The sequence below is a fragment of the Pelodiscus sinensis genome, chromosome 5, assembly GCF_049634645.1.
Source record: "Pelodiscus sinensis isolate JC-2024 chromosome 5, ASM4963464v1, whole genome shotgun sequence".
Classification (NCBI taxonomy): Eukaryota; Metazoa; Chordata; order Testudines; family Trionychidae; genus Pelodiscus; species Pelodiscus sinensis.
This window is the reverse complement of record NC_134715.1, coordinates 130,204,339-130,225,546: the sequence shown is the minus strand read 5'-3', so window position 1 is coordinate 130,225,546 and position 21,208 is coordinate 130,204,339. Positions and strand designations below refer to the sequence as shown.

Below are 21,208 nucleotides of genomic sequence, written 5' to 3'. Positions count from 1 at the left end.
TAGGTCATGTTCTCTAGACCTTTAATCATTCTCATTGCTCTTCTCTGGACCCTCTCCAATTTCTCCACATCTTTCTTGAAATGCAGTGCCCAGAACTGGACACAATACTCCAACGGAGGCCTAACCAGCGCAGAGAGGAAGAATGACTTCTCGTGTCTTGCTCGCAACACTCCTGGGAGAATATGCGAGTAGTTCTCTGACTAGAAGAACACTGTTCCATTGGAGCCCATCCCCTTCACAGCAGAAACCTCAGGCTGCTTTTTCAAGATCTGAATCCACTGTCTCCATTCAGAGGCCTAAATGGAAGCAGAATAGTGATAGAAATGTAGCCGTGTTAGTCTGGGGTAGCTGAAGCAAAATGCAGGACAATGTAGCACTTTAAAGACTAACAAGATGGTTTATTAGATGATGAGCTTTCGTGGGCCAGACCCACTTCCTCAAATCAAATAGTGGAAGAAAATAGTCACAGCCATATATACCAAAGGATACAATTTAAAAAAATGAACACGTATGAAAAGGACAAATCACATTGCAGAACAGGAGGGGGATGCAGGGGGGGGGGGAAGGAAGGAAGGTAAGTGTCTGTGAATTGATGATATTAGAGGTGGGGAGAGTGGGATGTTTGTGAGTTAATGGTATTAGAGTTGATAATTGGGGAAGCTATCTTGGTAATGGGTAAGATAGTTCGAGTGTTTGTTCATTCCTTTTTGGAGAGTGTCGAATTTTAACATGAATGACAGTTCAGAGGATTCCCTTTCAAGTGCAGATGTAAAAGGTCTTTGTAGCAGAATGCAGGTGGTTAAGTCATTGAGAGAGTGTCCTTGGAAGCAGGCCTTTTTGGTTAATCTGGCCCCATGCCTGCCTGTTGGTCCAAAGGGATCCAGAGGCAGATCACGGCAGGGGCACTGGAAGAGGGTGGGACATGGCCCCATCACTTTTAAAAGTGGAGGGCTGCACCTTCCTGCTTTTTACTGGCCATAAGGGTGAGGGATGGGGGGCAGAGAAGAGCAAGAGAGGAGCGGGGACTTGAGGAAGAAGTGGCATAGGAGCAGGGCCTTGGGGGAAGGGGTCTAACGCAAGGGTGGGAGTTGGGGAGAAAGGAGTGATGTGAGGGTGAGGGCTTGGGGGAAGGGGTGGGACATCAGGGGAAGGGGAGGCACAGGGATGGGGCTACAGTTTGGGTGCACCTGCACTTTTAAGGAGGCAAGAGAAGGCATTGCTTTCCCAAACCCGCTTAGGCTCCATGGCCACCCAGGGAGGGTTGGGGCCACGAAGCAGCAACCCCACCCTCTGGCTGGCCATCAAGGATCGGGCTTCAGGGCTTGGGTTGGGCGGGGCTTGGCGCCACAGAGAAGGGAGGGGTAGGTTGCTGAAGGGGCGGGGTCTCAGGTGGAAGGGGTGGAGCCTCAGGCAGAAGGACAGGGCTGGGATTTGCCATCCCTAGCTGTGTCTTCACCCGCTACCCATGAAGATGGGTCCCTCTTCAGTAGTTTGCCGGTTCCGCGAGGATGCAATGGGACGCTCTCCATGCAGACTCTGTATTCAGGGACTTTGATGCATGGTTAATGCCCTTCCAATTTTTTGAAAGTGGGATGAATCTAGTTAACCAGCAAAGAAAACAGTCCCAGAGCGGTAGAGCTGTGACCCGTAATGAGCGATTCTGAACCTAAATCTGGATCACAGCAGCATTGGACAACCTGTCCCGGTTTTGACATTTTTACTCGTCTCACTGCGTGGTGAGGTCATTAGTCATAGCGTGGTATCTGCCTCTTGCTATGTGCAGCACCTTGCACCGCAGGGCCCTACCTACTCTGGGACCCCAGCATTCCTGCCTTACTACTACTAAAATGCAATGGGAGAGGTCGACGCATATATTATCACAATACCTCCGGGCGAAGTCATATCAACAGATACTTTTCATCAGATTTTACATGAACAATGTAGTACGGCCATTAAAAATATACAAATGGAATTGCATCGAACTACTCCAGTAGTGGTTTAAAAAGTGTGTCCTATGTTGCTCTTTGGGTGGAGGAGAAATCTAGCCTATTCAAAGTGAGACTCAGACAGCAAGGATAATGAAGCCATTTCTACCAGCAGTTTACTACCCGCCCCCAACCTGCAGTTCATGTAAAATGGCACAACGATATTCATCTCTGTGTTATTAAACAGTTCTGCGCTAGAGTATATCCGCAGCAACAGGGGCTGCCACCCAAAAAAGAAATTTAAAAACTCAACCCCATAACTCAATGTTAAACTTGAAATTGACCTCTTTGCTATTTTTCAATGACTCACCAAAGATCTTTTCTGTCTTGATGTGCATCCTAAATTTAGCCACCGACATGGCTTCTTTCTCCATCAAATCTTCTCTAATCAGCATAAAGTCCCTCCTGCTTCAAGTTGCAAGTTGGCAGAGATGAAAAAGTTTGTCTTCACATTCTTTTTCTTTGCAGCCAGAAGGAATCTCGCTTTATCTTTGATCAGATAAGGAGATTAGTGAAGTCTCAGATGAATTGCCTGGCCACTCTTAGCAGGGATTCTCCTGTGTGAAAGGAATCATCTTCCATGCTTGAGTCAAGTAGTTTAACGGCAAAATCAGAAAGATGTGGTTAGTCTTTCCTCCTCACCGATCCCTAATATTTGCAGTTTATGTGATTTTATCTGGTTTTCAAGGTCTCTCCTTTCCTTTCTAAGGACAGATCCACACTGGGGGGCGGGGCAAAGTCATACTAAGGTACACAAGCCCAGCTCCTTGAATAGCGTAGTTGGAGTCGATGTATCTTAGCTCGACTTTCCACGGCATCCGCACTGCGGGAGGTTGATGGGAGAAACTCTCCCATCGACTCCCCTTACTCCTCGCAACCCAGTGGAGTACCAGAGTTGATGGGAGTGTGATCAGTGGTCGATTTACCGAGTCCTTACTAGACCTGCTAAATCGACTCCCGGGAGATCGGTTTCCACAATGTCGATCTCCTAAGATAGTGTTACTCCCACGTAACCACAGTGTTAGTTATTTGAAGCATTCTCTGTGACTTTGTGTAGGTGCCGACTTACTTCATTGGAGTCACTTTGCACACTCTTCTATCCCGATTGCTAATCACGGAGACCTCTCTATGTTTGAGAGTCTGCTTGTGCTTTCAGCACAACAATATTCATCTCTGTGTTATTAAACAGTTCTGCGCTAGAGTATATCCGCAGCATCAGGGGCTGCCACCCAAAAAAGAAATTTAAAAACTCAACCCCATAACTCAATATTAAACTTTTAATTCGAGTTAAATATTGTGGGCCAAAACTGCCCTCGTGTCCATCAAGGGTAGTTTTGCTGAGGTCAATGGAGTTACCCTTTCAAAAGTGAGCAGAGTTGACTCTGCGTTTCCTGGTAGAGATGATGTTGAGGTCTGAAAGGCATCGGATTTTCTCTGACGTTTCTCTCAAAGACAGATCTTGGGCTGGGGGAATAGTATTTGTTATTTCCATTCTTGTTACCTGCAAAGATGGCAGCTTCAGTCCTCCAAATCCGCCATTTCTGGAGAACATCCTCCAGTGACTTCCTCTTGAACGTTGGCTTCTGCAGCCATTCACCTTCCTCCTCTCCGTAGCTCCTGGACAAAGAGGGCCCTGTTGCATTCACAGCTCTCCAGCTGTTCCGTGGTGGTAGTTTGGACCTCGGAAGGCCCTCTCCCCATGTTGGAAACTAGGCTTGCGCGCACACGCTGGCAGAGAGCCTTGTGCAAACCCCGTTAAGGCCTCAGAAGAGGGCAAATCCTAATTGAAATGAGTGAAATCACCACGTCCCAGAGTCTAGTCAGAGACGTCACCCACTCCCACACCCACCTTCCTGCCTCAGCCCCCTCACACACACTGAACCCCTCATTTTTGGCCCCTTCCGGAGCCGAGGAACCCCCCGAAATCTAATAGCCCACGGCCCTCAGAAGAGTTAATCCGGCCCTGTCAATCACTCTCATCTCTCCCGCCCCTTTCTAGGCCCCTGTTTCATCCTGAGCCTGTTTAGATTCTGAGGGCCTTGGGCATGGGCTGTCTTTCATGGTGTGTGTGTCACAGCCTGTGGGAGAGGCAGGATGGTTGAGTGGTGAGGACGCTAGCTTCGAACTCAGGAGATATGGGCACAATTTTCTGCTCTGCCACAATTCACTATGTCTGCAAGTAACACAAGTCACAGGTTCCATGCCTCAGTTTCTCATCTGTACAATGGGAATAATAGCCATGCCTTGGCTTACTGGAGTGTGGGGAAGAACAATATATTAATGATAGGAAGGTGCTCAGATATGTGGTAACTTGGCTAAATAGCACTGAGTACAGTGAGACTGTAATTCTGAGCTGGGGGGCAGGCGAGCTGGGAGGCTTACTTCATGTCTGCCAAATGCGTTGAGAACAGGGCAAAGTTTTAGATTTGTGGCGCTCCACAGCAGTGTTCTCTCTAATCTTTTAGATTCAATTTTTTTTCCTGTCCATGTGTGGAATAAATTGTATGTGCACCGAAGCATGTGTGAATGTGCACCACCTGCCAAAACAAAACCCAGATGTTGGCACTCTGCTAATCACCTGGGTGGCATTTGAATTTCTCCTAAGCTACTGCACAGGTGCCCAGCTGACAGGGAACACTGCTCCAGGGGAGCCGAGTGTTTCCCGAGCTGTCTTTGGCATCACGTTTGGGATTCTGCAGAAGCCTGGCATGTGTGTGTAGTCACGACATGTTACACCAGTAGGCAGAGCTGGCAGTGCCAGGAAAGGTACTGCCAGCAGGGGCATGGGAGCTGGCTTTGCCAGGTATGGAATAGCCAGAGAGAGCAGGAATCTGGCACTTCCAAGGCAGGAATAACAAGCAGAACTAACTGGAAGAGAGCTGGAACTCACCTGGCAAGGACAGCCAGCAGGAGGCCTGGCACCAGTGTCCCCTGTAAGCTGAGCGCTTGGGAGGTCCACCCATGAGATTCAGGTGCCACCCTGCTGATTAGACAGCACCCACAGCTGGCAACATGTGTTTCTATTGGTGGTGCACATCTGCCCATGACTCGGTGCACGCAACAAAATTTATTCCACGTGTTCGTGGGGAAAAAATTGAGCGTCCATTGCCTGGCACTACCAAGTGTGGGTTAGCCAGCAGTCTATCCCCCATCTACTGCTTCACTGGCATTTCCTCACCCATCTCCTCTCTGCCAACAGCCCTGCTTCCCTAGTCAGAGTTGCTCCTTCCCCACTGGAGCTGTTCTGCAGCCTCTGCGGGGATGAGGGGGTCTCGGCACAATTGGGGAGGTGATATTTTCTTCACTCCTAGTCTTACTCTCCATGCTCAGCTGTGCTTAGGGGCGGGGCATGTCTCTTGGTCTTGCAGGATCCGAGAACGAGGTGACGCAGGTGAACCGCTGCCTGGACGCCGCCAAGGCCTGCAATGTGGACGAGATGTGCCAGAAGCTGAAGACGGAGTATGTGTCCTTCTGCATCCGGCGCCAGGCCCGGGCCGACGCCTGCAACCGCTCCAAGTGCCACAAGGCCCTGCGCCGGTTCTTCGACCGCGTGCCCCCCGAGTACACGCACGAGCTGCTCTTCTGCCCCTGCGACGACACGGCCTGCGCCGAGCGCCGCCGACAGACCATTGTCCCCGCCTGCTCCTACGAGTCCAAGGAGAAGCCCAACTGCCTTTCCCCCCTGGACGCCTGCCAGGAGAACTATGTTTGCAGGTAACGCCCATGCAGCCCACCGGGGCCCGGTGAGCCAACCCCACGGAGGGCCCGCGCCAACCACTGACGCCTGAGGGAGTCCTTCCAGGGACTCAGTTGGGCCTTGAAGCAGGCCCTAAAAGGTGACCCTCTGCTCCAGTGGCTGATGCAAAGGGTTGGCTAGGAAGAGCCTGCGGTCAAATGGAGGCTGAGATGTTCCTGGTGCGTTCTTCAGGCAAATCCCTGGATTTGGCCCCCTTTTGCCTCAGCTATTGTGGCTGGAAAGCTGGGTGGTACAACTGGGGTCAGAAGGGTTGCCAGGTGTCCCGTTTTCTACCGGACGGTCCAGTATTTGCGCCCCCTCTCCGGTTGAAAAATTCAGAAAATACCGGAGATGTGCAATGTCCGGTATTTTCTGAATTTCCGGCTGGGCGCCGGACGGAAGCCTGGCAGGGGCGGGGGAGCGACTGGGAGGCGGGGCCGCGATTGGTGCTGGGAGCCCGTGGCAAAAGCCGAGCGGGGCGGGGGCAGAGGCGGAGACTCCCAGCCACTCCCCCCGCCCGGCTTCTGCACACGACCAGAGGCTCCCAGCTGGGAGTCTCTGGTTGCGTGCAGAAGCCGGGTGGGGGGAGTGGCTCCCAGCCCTGCCCCCGCCCCCGCCCTCGCCCCCGCCCGGGTTTTACTAGCAACTAGCGGGAGTGCCTGCTGGGGGTGTGGCCTGTTGGACTCCGGCTGAAGCCAGTGGCTGCACCTTCCACCCCGCCAGCTCTGCTTCCCGCCCCCCTTCCTCTGGCCCTCCCTCCCGTCCAGCTCCCCCGGCCCCTGATTCCCCCCAGATCTGCTTCCTACCCCCCCTTCCTCCCAGCCAGCCCTGCCTCCCGCCCCCCCTTCCTCCCATCCAGTCCCCCCGGCCCCTGATCCCTCCCAGATCTACTTCCTGCCCCCTCTTCCTCCCAGCCAGCCCCGCAGCCTCTGATCCCTCTCTGCCAGCCCTGCCTCCCGCCCCCCTTCCTCCCAGCCAGCCCCGGGGCTGACGACACCCCCGCCCCCCTCCCCAGCCAGTCCCTTCCCCCCCACCGTCCATGATCAAGTGTGTCCAGTATTTTGGGGGGAGGGTCTACTTGATAACCCTAGGTGTCAGGCTGTATTAACTGCACGTCTTGTCACAAGGGGTATGTCTAGACTGCAAGGAAGTTTACAGGATCTGTCGACAGATCCCCCTCTAGACTGCCTCTTTTTGCTGACAAAGTGCTGAGTGGCAAAAACGGCGGCCATTTTTATGCAAATTAAGCACGGGATGTTTAAATCCCCGCTTCATTTGCAATGTCGACCTGCCTAATCTGCATCCCTCTGTCATCAGAGGGATGCTGTCTAGACAGACCCAAAGCAATTCACAAGCACTCCCTGCTAAGCCTCTGAGCGGGCATTTGTGCTTTGTTACCACTAAGGGGTAAACTGAGGAACAAAGAGATCAAACACTTGCCCAAAGTTGTGCAGTGACGCAAGGATGAGGGGATAGATTGCACCCTCAGCAAATTCGTGGATGACACTAAGCTAGCGGGAGAGGTAGATGCGCTGGAGGGCAGGGATAGGGTCCAGAGTGACCTAGACAAATTGGAGGATTGGGCCAAAAGAAAGCTGATGAGATTCAACAAGGACAAGTGCAGAGTCCTGCCCTTGGGACGGAAGAATCCCAAGCATAGGTACAGGCTGGGGACCAACTAGCTACGTAGCAGTTTGGCAGAGAAAGACCTGGGGATGACAGTGGGTGAGAAGCTGGAGATGAGTCAACAGGGCGCCCTTGTAGCCAAGTTGGCTAATAGCATATTGGGGTGCATTAAGAGGAGCATTGCCAGCAGATGTAAGGAAATGATTATTCCCCTTTATTCGGCTCTGGTGAAGCCACATCTGCAGTATTGCAGCCAATTCTCTGCCCCCCACTACAGAAAGGACGTGGACGCGTTGGAGAGGGTCCAGCGGAGGGCAACCAAAATGATTAGGGGGCTGGAGCATATGACCTATGAGGAGAGGCTGAGGGATTTGGGTTTGTTTAGTCTGCAGAAGTGAAGAGTGAGGGGGGATTTGAGAGCAGCCTTCAACTCCCTGAAGGGGGGCTCCAAAGAGGATGGAGAGAGGCTGTTCTCAGTGGTGGCAGATGGCAGAACAAGGAGCAATGAGCTCAGGTTACAGTGGGAGAGGTCCAGGTTAGATATTAGGAAAAACGATTTCCCTAGGAGGGTGGGGAAGCACTGGGATGGATTGCCTAAGGAGGGGGTGGAATCTCCATCCCTAGAGGTTTTGAAGTCCCAGCTTGACAAAGCCCTGGCTGGGATGATTGAGTTGGGTTGGTCCTGCTTTGGGCAGGGGGCTGGACTCGGGGTATGTCTACACTAGAAAGTTAGTTCGAACTAACGGACGTTAGTTCGAACTAACTTTCCTATGCGCTACACTAGCGCTCCGCTAGTTCGAATTTGAATCGAACTAGCGGAGCGCTTAGTTCGAACTAGGTAAACCTCATTTTACGAGGACTAACGCCTAGTTCGAACTAGCTAGTTCGAACTAAGGGCTGTGTAGCCCTTTAGTTCGAACTAGTGGGAGGCTAGCCCTCCCCAGGTTTCCCTGGTGGCCACTCTGGCCAACACCAGGGAAACTCTATGCCCCCCTCCCGGCCCCGGACCCCTTAAAGGGGCACGGGCTGGCTACGGTGCCCGTGCCAGGTGCAAGCCTGCCAGCACCCAGCTAGCAGACCCTGCACCTGGCACGGCACAGAGCCACCCACCCGATGCCCCCCAGCCCACCCCCTCTTGCCGGGACCAGGCTGGCGGCTCCCGGGAGCTTGCCCTGGACCGCAAGAGGCGGGCACCTTCCTGGGCTAGTGCGGACATCGTGGACCTCGTCCACGATCTCCGCACTAGGCACAGGAAAGTGGCCGTCTAGGGCAGGAGAGCTGCCAGCCTGGCCACCCAGGACCAGGTGTGCATGAAAATCAAGGGGGTCCACTGAGACCCCCGACACTGAGCCCTGAGCTTACAATGGCCGTACTGGGTCAGACCAAAGGTCCATCTAGCCCAGTAGCCTGTCTGCCGACAGAGGCCAACCCTAGGGACCCTGGAGGGGATGGACCGAAGACAATGACCAAGCCATTTGTCTCGTGCCATCCCTCTCCAGCCTTCCACAAACTTTGGGCAGGGACACCACTCCTACCCTCTGGCTAATAGGACTCCATGGACCCAACCTCCATCACTTTATCTCACTTCTCTTTAAACTCTGTTCTAGTTCTAGCCTTCACAGCCTCCTGCAGCAAGGAGTTCCACAGGTTAACTATTTGCTTTGTCAACAACAACTTTCTCTTACTAGTTTCAAGCCTGCTACCCATTCCTTTCCTTTGGTGTCCTCTAGTCCTTCTTTATGGGAACTCAGGAAGAACTTTTCTGAATGCACCCTCTCCACCCAACCCCTGCTTTGAGAGACCTCTATCCTGTCCCCCCTCCGTCTCCTCTTTTCTAAGCTGAACAGTCCCAGTCTCTGTAGCCTCTCTTCATCTGGGACCTGTTCCCAACCCCTGATCATGTTAGTTGCCCTCCCCTCTCCCAGCCTTTCTCTTCCCCTCTCCCACCTCCTTTTCCCAGTCTCCCCCAGTTTTTTTCAATAAAGACAGAGTCAATGTTGGAAGAAACGTTATCTTTATTTTGTACATCAATAAGAAGGGGGGATAGGGAAGGGCAAGTGGAAGGAGGTGAGGGAGGAATGGGGTACGAGCCCCCGATGGGGAGGACTGGGCTGGCTCTGCGGGCTTCTGGGGGTGGAAGCTCTCCTGCAGCCCCCCAATTACTCCCTCTCCCCAGATGGCAGCCTGCGGCAAGTGCAGCCGGGCTGATGGCCGAGTGCTGTGATGTGCCCAGTGTGGGCACTCAGGGCACTCCAAGCCAGAACTTCTTTGCAAGCGGGGCACCCCTTAGAACTGTGTGTTCGGGGTGGGGGTCGGGACCCTTTAAGCGCAGCCCTCGGCTAGCCTGAGACAGTATCTCCATGCTCTAAGTCCTCCTCTGATGCCCTGCCGGCACTGCTTCCGGCCATCCTTAAGCCCTGTTCAGAGTCCACTCAATGTGGACTTACTAGTTCGAACTAGCAAAACGCTAGTTCGAACTAGTTTTTAGTTCTAGATGCGTTAGTTCGAACTAGCTTAGTTCGAATTAACTAATTCGAACTAAGTTAGTTCGAACTAGCGCTGTAGTGTAGACGTACCCTTGGTGACTCCTGAGGTCTCTTCCAGCCCTAGGATTTTAGGATTCTAAGGAGCAGAACCTATCCCTGCTGACTGCTAAGCGTATGCCTACCCACTAGGCATCACCGCCTCTGTGTGGGAAAACAGGAAGGCGGAGCACCCCTCCTGGGCTCAACAGGAAGAAAGAATGAGATGCTGAGCCCAGGAGGACAACGGGGGAGGGGCTCATGTAGTACCCATCACTAACAAATGGTGTTGGGGGACTCGGGGACCGTGGCGGACTGCAGGGCCATTCAGCGGCTTGCGTCTCTCTCCAGCCCCTCCTTTAACCCTAGCAGCGTTGGGCACGGGAGAGGGGCACTTGGGCACTTGACTGAGACGTCCTTAGCAGGACCGGACTGTGTCTCTAGGCATCTGCCCAGGGCCACCTCCTAAGAGAAGTCAGAGCCGTGCCCTTTCTTGTCCTCGCAGAAGTTGAGATAATGAATGGGGTAAGTACCTGGCTCAGGCCTCCCCCACCCTGGAGCAGCTCTTTCTGGGGTGGAGCAGATTAACCACCCCACAGCAGTAGTGCCAAGCACTTGGCTTTGAAAGAGGAGACGTGAAAAGTAATTTCTCCAATTTAAAACCACAGGGGGAGCAACACATCATTCCTGACAGGGGAATTCGGCTGGGGCAAGCCCCGTTATTCTTGCCAGAAGCGCCATGTGGAATGTAAATCTCTCTGAGTGGCTAGACCCTCCGGCTTAACTTTTATCTGAAATGCAGAAAGCTAGGGGAGCCAGCAACCCGTATTTCAGGCGCTACAGGATTTCACACAGCTAGCTAGTGGATCTGAAATGTAGCAGTATTGTCCCCTGGGATAAGCTATGCTGCTGGGAAAAAGGGAGGTGCAAGGGGGGAGCGAGCAATTTCACATCCTTAAAGCATTGCAAGCTGTTAATTAGCTAGGTCTATGGTCTCCGAACAGTAACAAATGAATCCTCTGGAGCCAACATCCAAGGCAGCAAGGAAATACGAGATCCAGGCAAAGCCTGCAGAAGGTGCAGAAACCAAAACAAGAACCATGGATAAAACCAAGCTCTTTAAAGAAACATTGAGAGTAAAATAATACCAGGTTAACTCTGTGTTAGGTCTCAGCCGTCGTCCCTTGAATTCACAGTGATCTGGGTACAGGGCTAGCCTCCTACACCCACATGCTAGGTGTTTCTCGGTGTGAACACCGTAACAAATACAAACAAAGGAAAACCCAGGAGTGCAGAATAAGACAGAAAAAAATAGTATGGTGCAGCATCCTCTCTTGATAAAGTTTTCTTTCCTGCCTTCAAACCCCATTAGGCATTGGCTTGTCAGGATCTCCTCCAACCACCCCTCAATGCAGGCTAGTATTCTGTTATTTGTGTTGTGCTCTTGTCTGGCAGCGCCAGGGAGGTTTAGGAGACAGCAAAGGAGGTTCAGGTTGGATGTTAGGAAAAACTTCCTGCCTGTCAGGGTGGTTAAACACTGGAATAAATTGCCTAGGGGAGTTGTGGAATCTCCATCCCTGAAGATAGTTAAGAGCAGGTTAGACAGACACCTGTCAGGGATGGTCTAGATGGTTTTTGGTCCTTCCATGAGGGCAGGGGACTGGACTTGATGACCTCTCGAGGTCCCTTCCAGTGCGAGTGTTCTAGGATTCTATGACTCAGATAACAAAGGCCGCCTCTGTACAATATAAAGGACAGGACTTAAAGTGCTGCATAGTCCTGTCTTTTGTTTCAGCTAGACCAGACTGACACGGCTACATCTCTATGACTATTCTGTACAATATAAATGAGAGGGTGAGATTTAAGTCATCTCTTGTAGTGGCCAGTTCTGGGCTGAGGCACTGAGCTATTTAGATTGTTGGGATGTAAAATCCCGTTTCATCAGTGAACTGGTTAAAGATTATGTTTAACCACTTAAACAGGGTAGGCAGGGGGGTGGGGGTCGGGTTCCCAGACAGGCTGGGCCACCAGTTCACCGTGACCGGTGCTTACCAGTTAACCGTTGCCATCCTTATTAGTTTGCACTGGACAGATTGTTCCAGATTGTGGTCCATGCAGAATTGTCAAAGCAGAAGGACTTTGTGGTTTTCAGCCAAGCAGGCAGGAGATCTGTGTTCACTTCCCAGCTCCACCACAGCCTTCTTGTGTGATCTCAGGCAAGCCAATGAGAGCTAGGCACTGAAATAAGTTTGGGCCTCAAGTCCCTCTCTGGACCAAAGGGCTACTAGTACTTCCCTGCCTCTCAGGAATGGTGGGAGAATAATCACAGTCAAGACAGTCCAGGACTCGGATGCCAGAGTGTTGGAGAGCCTGTAGATCTGCAGACTCTCTGTAACTGGCTAGTGAAATTCCTTTATAGAAGAATGCCTGTTTTAAAATCCAGGGCTGAGTGACCACGCAGGTTAAAGTGTTCCCCTACTGATTTAAGGCTACGTCTACACTGGCAGCTTCTTGCGCAAGAACTCTTTTGCGGAAGCGTTCTTGTGCAAAAACTCTTCCACGAGAGCGCATCTACACTGCCATGTGCTTTTGCACAAGAGCATCCTTGGTAGTATAGATGCTCTCTTCCATAAGAAAGATCTGATGGCCATTTTAACCATTGGGGCTTCTTGCACAAGAAATTCATGTTGCCTGTCTACACCGGCCTCTTCTGGAAGAGCTCTTGTGCAAGAGGGCATCTTCCTGAGAGGGAGCCTCAGAGTTCTCGCACAAGAAGCCCTGATTTTCTACAGTACAACGTCAGTTTACTTGCTCAAGAATGCGCGGCCATTGTAGACAGGTGGCATATTTTTGCGCAAAAGTGGCCATTTTCATGCAAAAACGCGCCAGTGTAGACACAGCCTAAGTGTGTTCACATTTCTGCTGTCTGATTTATGTCCATGTAGCCTTCGTCGCAGAGACTGTCCGGTTTGGACAATATCCATGGCAGTGGGCATTGCTGGCACTTGATGGCATAGATCACATTAGAGGATGTGCAGTTGTATGTTGTGGCTTTTGTGTGATTAGTCCTGTGATGGTGGTGCTTATATAGATGTGTGGACAGAGTTGGCAACGCTGTTTGTTGCAAGGGTAGGTTCCTAGGTGAGTGCATTTGAGGTGTGGCGTGTGGCTGCTGAGTATTTTATTCGGGTTAGGGGTTGTCTGTAGGTGAGGACTGGCCTATCTCCCAAGGAGAGTGAGGGATCGTTTTCCAGGATAGGTTGTAGATTGTCAATGATGCGCTGGAGGGATTTAAGCTGGGGCTGTAGCTGATGACCAGTGGTGTTCTGTTATTTTCCTTGTTGGGCCTGTCTGGAATAATCGACTTCTGGGTACTTGTCTGGCTCTGTCAATCTGTTTCTGTCAGGCCTAAATATGCCTTTGCCCCCATCCTCCACACTGTGAAGCCACAGAATCCGTTCCCAAACTTGCATACTAACACCCAACAGGTGCATTTCCCAGACGACCAATGTCCCTTTGACTATTTCGACTCTCCTGTCTTAGGCTGTGTCCAGACTCAGGGTTTTTTTCGAAAAAAGTAGCCTTTTTTCTATAAAACTTCACCTGCGTCTAGACTGCAGCCACGTTCTTTCAAAATTAAATCGAAAGAACGCGGCTTTTCTTTCGACGGCGGTAAACCTAATTTCACGAGGAAGAACGCCTTTTTTCAAAAGTGCTCTTTCGAAAAAAGGCGTTCTTGAATGCAAATGGGTTTTTTGAAAGAGAGCATCCAGACTGCCTGGGTGCTCTCTTTCGAAAAAGCGGCTTGCTTTTTTGAAAGTTCTGCTTGCAGTCTAGACGCTCTCTTTCGAAAGAGGCTTTTTCGAAAGTATCTTTCGAAAAAGCCTCTTTCAAAAGAGGCTTGCAGTCTAGACATAGCCTTACGGTCAACAAACATTCTGGATCTCTATTCATGAAGACCTGCATATTTCGATGCAAAAGCAGCATGACATGGCTTCGCTGCATTAGGCAGCACCCGTCAGAGAGCTATCAGCCGATACATTGTGGATCTCATGGTGGAGAGAGCTAAAAAATTACCTTGTCCCCTATTCAGATAACCTTTCTTGGCTCTAAGGAGCACATTGGCTGGTCATAATGATACGTTTGTGTCCCCTATTGGAAGTGTCTGACCCAAGAGGGTTCACAATATTTACCTTCTCCCTCTAATACCACCTTGGCTTAACCTTGCTTCTTTGCCAGCATGCGAGTTGTGTACCCTGCAGCACATCACAACGACATAAGCAAGTATCACGCCTCTTAGAACAACACCTGGAGCTATCCAGACACCCTCCTTTACTAATAACTGAGGACGGGTGATGTGTTCTTTTAAGATGTAACCTGCCCTGGTAGGTTCCAATGAACCGTAGTCTGGACACTATTCACTCTTAATGCCTTACTAAGACCTGTGGCCACTGTTTTTACTGGTAGCAGAGAAAGGGCCCATGTTTCATCAACGTTTGCTCAGCATAACAGGGCAGTGAGCGGCACCCAACCCTGCACTAAGCAGCTACTTTTATTTTTGTCCATTGTTCTAGCATCTTCTCTGGACACTTCCCCCCTTTGAACTTCCTTTCATCCTGCTCGTGTAGCTCCTGCATTAGGAAGCACCATCCTATGTGCAGGTGAATCACCTTTGATACATTAGTTTGGTTCAGGATTTTTCCTATTTCATTGATTGCTGCTTGCACTTCCCTAAACACCTGCCCCATTATCCAAGTGCCTTGAATATTCTTTAACTCCTTCCCTAAATCCTCCGGGTATGTCTACACTACCACCCTAGTTCGAACTAGGGTGGTTAATGTAGGCAACCGAAGTTGCAAATGAAGCCCGGGATTTAAATATCCCGGGCTTCATTTGTATCTTGCCGGGCGCCACCATTTTTAAATCCCCGCTAGTTCGGACTCCGCGCCCGCGGCTATACGTGGCATGGAGTAGGTAGTTCAGGTTAGGCTTCCTATTCCGAACTACCGGTACACCTCGTTCCACAAGGAGTAACGGTAGTTCAGAATAGGAAGCCTAATCCGAACTACCTACTCCGTGCCACGTGTAGCCGCGGGCACGGAGTCCGAACTAGCAGGGATTTAAAAATGGCGGTGCCCGGCAAGATGCAAATGAAGCCCAGGAAATTCAAATCCCGGACTTCATTTGCAACTTCAGTTGCCTACATTAACCACCCTAGTTCGAACTAGGGTGGTAGTGTAGACATACCCTCCTTCATTTGGTTGTTTAACATACCAGATTAACTGTCCTCTAATTTTCCTCCCACAATACCATGATAACCACGTGATTCCATGCCAATGTTTCCAGCGCCCCAATGCCTTATATTGTTTCTGTATTTCTTATTGCCTTTTTCCTGACTGTCCCTTTTCAGGCCACCAAGGGTACATCTACATTGCAACACTATTTCGGGAAACTGGAGTATCCCAAAATAGCTATCCCACGTCTTCACAGCAAACCTGTTATTTCAGGCTCGCTATTCCAACGTCCCTGTAAACCTCATTCCATGAGGAGTAAGGGATATTTTGGACTAGCGCTTTATTTCAAAATTTGGCGCTGTGTAGACAGCCCCAAATGCCGCAATAAGCTCTTTCTAAATAGCACTGAAATAAGATGCACAATTTGCGTAGCTCAAATTGCGTATCTTATTTCAAGTTACAGTGCTGTGTAGTCATACCCCAAATGTTCTCCAATGTCACCCCATCCATCTAGCATTTTAATTACTTTATCCCCTGCTGTTCTCATAGGCATGATTATTCTGCAGTTTCTTACACGTCAGCAGATCTACTTATGGTTATGCTATTAAACATTCTCAGAACAGACTCTTAAAATCCACAGTGGGCTTCTGTCAGGACTAAATATGCCTTTGCCCCCCAACAACCTGACTGGATGCTGTTCACCCAAGAGTTCTGAAGAAACTCAGATATGAAATTGCAGAACTGCAAACTGTGGTATGTAATCTATCACTTAAATCAGCCTCAGTACCAGATGACTGGAGAATAGCTAATGTAATTGTGACGGACCGGGCCATGTCTGGGCCCAGCTGAGGGCGTCCGCTCAGAGCAAATTGCTCAACTTTGGGGCTCCTTACAGTCCCCAGACTGGTGACCTCTCCAAACAGGCCACAAACCAGTCCCACAGAGCGCTTCAGCAGCCTGCCTGAAGCCTCACGAGCAAAACCCCTCCGACACCCCAGCAATATCCGTGCCCCAAATGTCCCCGGGCCTCATATACAGGTGGTGGGGGGGGGGGGGAGGTCTTAGAACCCGATCCCACCTACCCCGAACACATTCTGTCTGGTTCCAAGAAACCAGCCACATATCCCTGGTCAATTTACCCTCTGGACCTTACCCACAAATCACGCTGAGCCAATCCTTTAGAATCTATCCTCTAAAGGTTTATTACCACAAGAAAGAAAAGCAGGAGAGTAAGGTTGCTAAAGAATCATACATTACATGTATCGAATCTCCCAGTTCTCGACGCAGGCTCTAGCAGAGATGTTACAGCTGCTGGCTTAAGAGTCCCTGTTGCACATCCTAGGATCAGGATGGGTCCACAGTTCTTTCCGGCTCTTCGATCCCTGCGATGCTGCCTCTGGGATGAAGTGCTAAGCTGAAGACTAAGATGGAGTCCACCACATGGCCTATTTATCCCTCCTTCCTGGTTTCTTCTTGGCTACAGCAGGTCACCTGGCCCATGGCCTATTCCTGTGTTCCCTGCTGGTAGCCCTTAGGTATGAGTCACCACTCGTTCTTTAGGAGTGTCCTTGACCCATTGAGTGCCATTGTCCCACAGGGCCTCGCTGATTAGCATGTCCATAGGCCGGGCTCTGCCCAATGCTCAACCACATGCAGGGAAATAGTCAATATCCACACAGATTACAGATTCCTAACTACACACGCAGACATTATACAATCACATGACTAGCATACATAGGATTAGCAGACAATGAGCTTCTATTCAACACCCCACATGGCCCCTTTTATGCCATTTTTGGGGCCAACACCCTCACCTATGGGTGCAGCAGTGATCTGGCTGCTTCCCTCAAATTCAGTAACGTGACAGTAATGCCCTTTTTTTTTTAAGGCTCCAGAGATGGCCCTGGCAATGACAGGCCAGTAAGTCTAACATCATAACATCAGTACCTGGAAAATTGGCTGAGATGTTAGTGCAGAATTATTAGATACATAGGTGAACACAGTATGCGGGGCGGAGAGTCAACATGGCTTTTGTAAAGGGAAATCATGCCTCACCAATCCATTAGCATTCTTTGAAAGGGTCAACAAACATGTGGACCAGAGTGACTCAGTTGATATATTGTGCTTGAATCTTCAGAAAGTTTTTGGTAAGGTTCCTCACCAAAGGCTCTTAAGAAGAATAAGAGGGATAAGAGGAAAGGTCCCCTCGTGGGTCATTAACTGATTCAAAGATAGGAAACAAATGGTAGGAATAAATGGTCAGTTTTCAAAGTAAAATGTAGGGAGGGGGGCAAGTAACTGTACCAGGACCAGTGATGTTCAATGTATTAACAAATGATCTGGGAAAAAATGGGTAAACAGTGAGATGAGGATGTTTACAGATGATATAAAACAGGGCTACTCAACTTTGGGGGCCACAATGATACTCACAGCACGTGCCAAGGGCTGCAACTTAAGTGCAGTTGCATGTATATGAAAATATATATGCAAATATATGCCAATAGCTTCTTTCACACGATGCCTCAGTGCTCCCAGCACCACCTCGCTGGGGGCTTGAAAAGCTGACACCCCGTACCCGTCTGTTCTAGCCAGCCCGTCTGCTTGTGTCTGTCAATGCTCACCCCGCCTGGGAGACTCCTCGCCGTTGTGGAGGCCACGTTCAAAGTATCCCACTCGCGGGCCGCGTGTTGAGCCCCACGTAATCCCAAACCGCACCGCAGGCCACATGTTGAGTAGCCCAGATATAAAAAGATATATTAGAACTGGAAAAAGAATGGAGAATGAAAACACAAATGCCTAGGGGCATGGAACGGCTGCCATATGGAGGGAGATTTAAAACCGGGGACTGTTCATCTTAGGAAAGAGATGATTCGGGGAGAATATGATAGAGGTCAGTGCAATCATAAATGGTGTAGAGAAAGTGGATAGGAAGTGTTCTTTACTCCTTTGCATAACCCAAGAACCACAAAATTAATAAGCAGCCAGTTTAAAACAGAAAAAAAGGAAGTACTTCTTCACACAATGCACAGTCCACCTGTGGAACTCCTTGCCAGGGGATGTTGTGAAGGCCAAAATGTATAACTGTGCTCAAAAAAGGTTTAGATACATTGATGGAGGACAGGTCCATCAATGGCTATTAACCAGGATGGTCAGGGATGGGTGTCTCTAAGCCTCTGACTGCCAGAAGCTGGGACTGGATGATGGTCCGCTCGGTAATTGTTCCGTTCATTCCCTCTGGGGCACCTGGCAGTGGCTGCTGTCGGCAGATAGGACACTGGGCTAGATGGACCTTTGGTTTGACCCAGTGTGGCTATTCTCATGTTCTTAGTTACTCATTGTAGATAGTTTAGGATGTAAGTCAGCGAGCATGTCAGCCAGTGGCCCTAGTTATATGCAAGTGCAGCAAGTTATGTAGCGGTGACCTCTCTCTCTGTGTGTTCTCTGTCCCGCGCAGGTCCCGGTACGTGGAGTTTCAGTTTAACTGCCAGCCTTCCCCGCAGTCTGCGACTGGCTGCAGGAGGGAGAACTACGCGGCCTGTCTCTTGGCGTACACGGGAATCATAGGTATGAGGCTATGCCTGCCGGTATTGTGCGTCCTCTTCTCTCTCGCCTCCATGCTGGACCACTGCTCTCCGTAGAGTTTTCGAGAGCATGCTCCGTCTCTCTTCCTCTTGCATCCTCTCTGATAACCGAGGGTGCATCGACACGGCCGCACATCCCTGGAAATAGGCTGCGCAATTTGAGCTACGGAAATCGCATTGTGTATTTCAAAATAGCTTATTTCGAAATTTGGTGCTATCTTTGAAATAAATCAGTATTCCGGCATCTTCCTTCATCCTCATGCCACGCGGTTTCCAGGAAGCCAGAATAAGAAGCCCATTAAGGCGCACAAAATGCTGTTTCGGGATAACGGACGCTATCCCGAAATAGCGCCGCGGTGTAGACATCCCCTGAGAGTCTGCAATCAGAGCTCCTCCGAGAGTCCTGGAGCGGAGGAGGAGGCTGGATGAGCCAGATTAGAAACCCGCTTGGTCTCCCGTCACCACGCTGGCTCTGCAAGGCCGATGGGTAATGAATCACTTTGGTGGCTCAGCTGAAAAAAGCAAATCTGACTCAAAGGGATCCAGGAAACAGATCCCAGGCCTGCTCTTAATTGACGAAAAGGTGTCGGTCCTTTTTCCTCGCTATGTGAGAGTCCCCTGCCCACGTTCCGTCCTGCGTACTTGGCGTTACTGTATTGGAAGATTGTGTTGTATGCTCCCAAAGAACCAGAGTGTGGCATTTCTAGCATTTCTCCATTAAAGGCTGTCCCCACGCCTCCTCGTTTGCAGACCCTGAGCGTCCATGGATTAGCAGCCCCAGGCCACCAGGCAGACCCCATCTGCCGATCAGCTCACGCCCACCGCTGGTGGAGCCAGGTGTAAACAACCTCCCCCCACACACCAATGGCTGCTGAGGGCTGCAGCGTGGGCCTGAGGCAGGCACTCCGCATGTGGGTCAGTCTGGAAAAGCCAAGCGATTGCTGATGGGGCCCGGGAAGTGAGTGAGGGAGCTGGGAGGGGAAGGCTGGTTTGGGCAGATCGGGCACTGTTAGAGATTATGGAGCCAATCAGTCTTCATCCTCCCGTACCCAACCCTTGGGGCCTTCTTGAGTGGTGGTGGGCGACCTGATGCCCGAGGGCCACAGGCAGCCTGTCGGGGTTCCAGGTGCGGCCCACGGGACGTTGTGTGGACCGTTGCCCACACACAGGGGCTGCCACGTTCTGCTGGTTTCCATCCACGTCAGTATTTTCCGACGGGTATTACAAACGTGACACTCACGTAAAACGAGGACACATGACGTGAAGACGGCGCTCCCTCTGGTCCAATCAAGGAAGGCGCTGCTACGGTTCCATCCCCACCCCCTGCCAATTCTAGGGACGCGGCACAGTTCGCAACACGACCCTGTCCCAGGGGATCATCTTGTGGCTACTGAGAGGAAGAAGGGCCACTCATGTGCCCTCTCACTAGCCTCGGTTGCCCATCGCTGTTCTGGAGCCGTGCTCTGTCCTTGACCGTGAGCCGGGCCTCTTTGTGTGAGCAATACTTTGTGGGCCTCTAGGGTCGCTTAGCACCTGTGGGCTACACGACCAGCAGACTGAAGACGCAGGACATGTAGCCAACAGGGTGAAACGTCGCTAGCTGAGTGCTGGGCCCTGGCTTGGTGTGCTGGGTCTGTGAACCGGGCTGAACTGGCCTGGAAACATGGCCAGGAAGGAAACAGGGCTCCCCACGGGGAAAGGGTCCTGGCAGATCCAAGGGCAGCAGCGTGGAAGCCACTGGAATATAGCTGGGTGGATGGAGGTTTGTTGGATGTGGTTTTGGTTCTCAGCGGGTTCCTCCTGTGACAGTGACCCGCCCTGTCCCTCTTGGCAGGCAGCCCCATCACGCCTAACTACATCGACAACTCGACCTCCAGCATAGCTCCTTGGTGCACCTGCAACACCAGCGGCAACCGGCAGGAGGAGTGCGAGAGCTTCCTGCGCCTCTTCACCGACAACCCCTGTCTCCGTAAGTAGCAGGCGGCTGCCAGGGCAAGTCCACTGCAGAGCCGGGGCGGGGAGGGGGTGCTCCCGGGCTCCTCTCGTCATGAGGCCGGAGAGGGTATGTGAGAGGAGATTTGGCCACCCCCATCGCAGACCCAGCTGTGCACCTGCCGGGTGGGACGTGGGGCGGCCTGTGCCTGCCCAGACCCAGATGTGCCCCCTGCAGGCTCAGAGTGCTGCACATGACAAGGCCAACCTTCGCCCCGGTGACCATAAGAACGGCCACTCTGGGTCAGACCAACGGTCCATCCAGCCCAGTGTCCCGTCTGCCCACAGTGGCCAATACCAGATGCCCCAGAGGAAGAGAACACAACAGGTAATCCTCACGTGATCCCTCCCCTGTCACCCATTTCCAGACAAACAGAGGTTAGGGACACCATTCCTACCCATCCAGGCTAATAGCCATTGACGGACCTAACCTCCATGAATCTGTCTAGCTCTTTCTTGAACCCTGTTCAAGTCCTAGACTTCACCATATCCTCTGGCAGGGAGTTCCACAGGTTGGCCGTGAGCTGAGTGA

At 51.3% G+C, this 21,208-nt stretch overlaps 1 protein-coding gene across 5 annotated transcripts in view; it reads left to right on the top strand.

Annotated features, from left to right (window-relative positions):
• Nucleotides 1-21,208, top strand: part of GFRA4 (GDNF family receptor alpha 4) — a 132,621-nt gene that overhangs the window by 103,309 nt on the left and 8,104 nt on the right. For all 5 annotated transcript variants that reach the window (XM_075931021.1, XM_075931023.1, XM_075931020.1 and 2 more), the window contains 3 exons: nt 5,354-5,699; nt 18,558-18,667; nt 20,519-20,653. In XM_075931021.1, the coding sequence (XP_075787136.1) occupies nt 5,354-5,699; nt 18,558-18,667; nt 20,519-20,653 (591 nt within the window). The remainder of the gene's footprint in view (nt 1-5,353; nt 5,700-18,557; nt 18,668-20,518; nt 20,654-21,208) is intronic.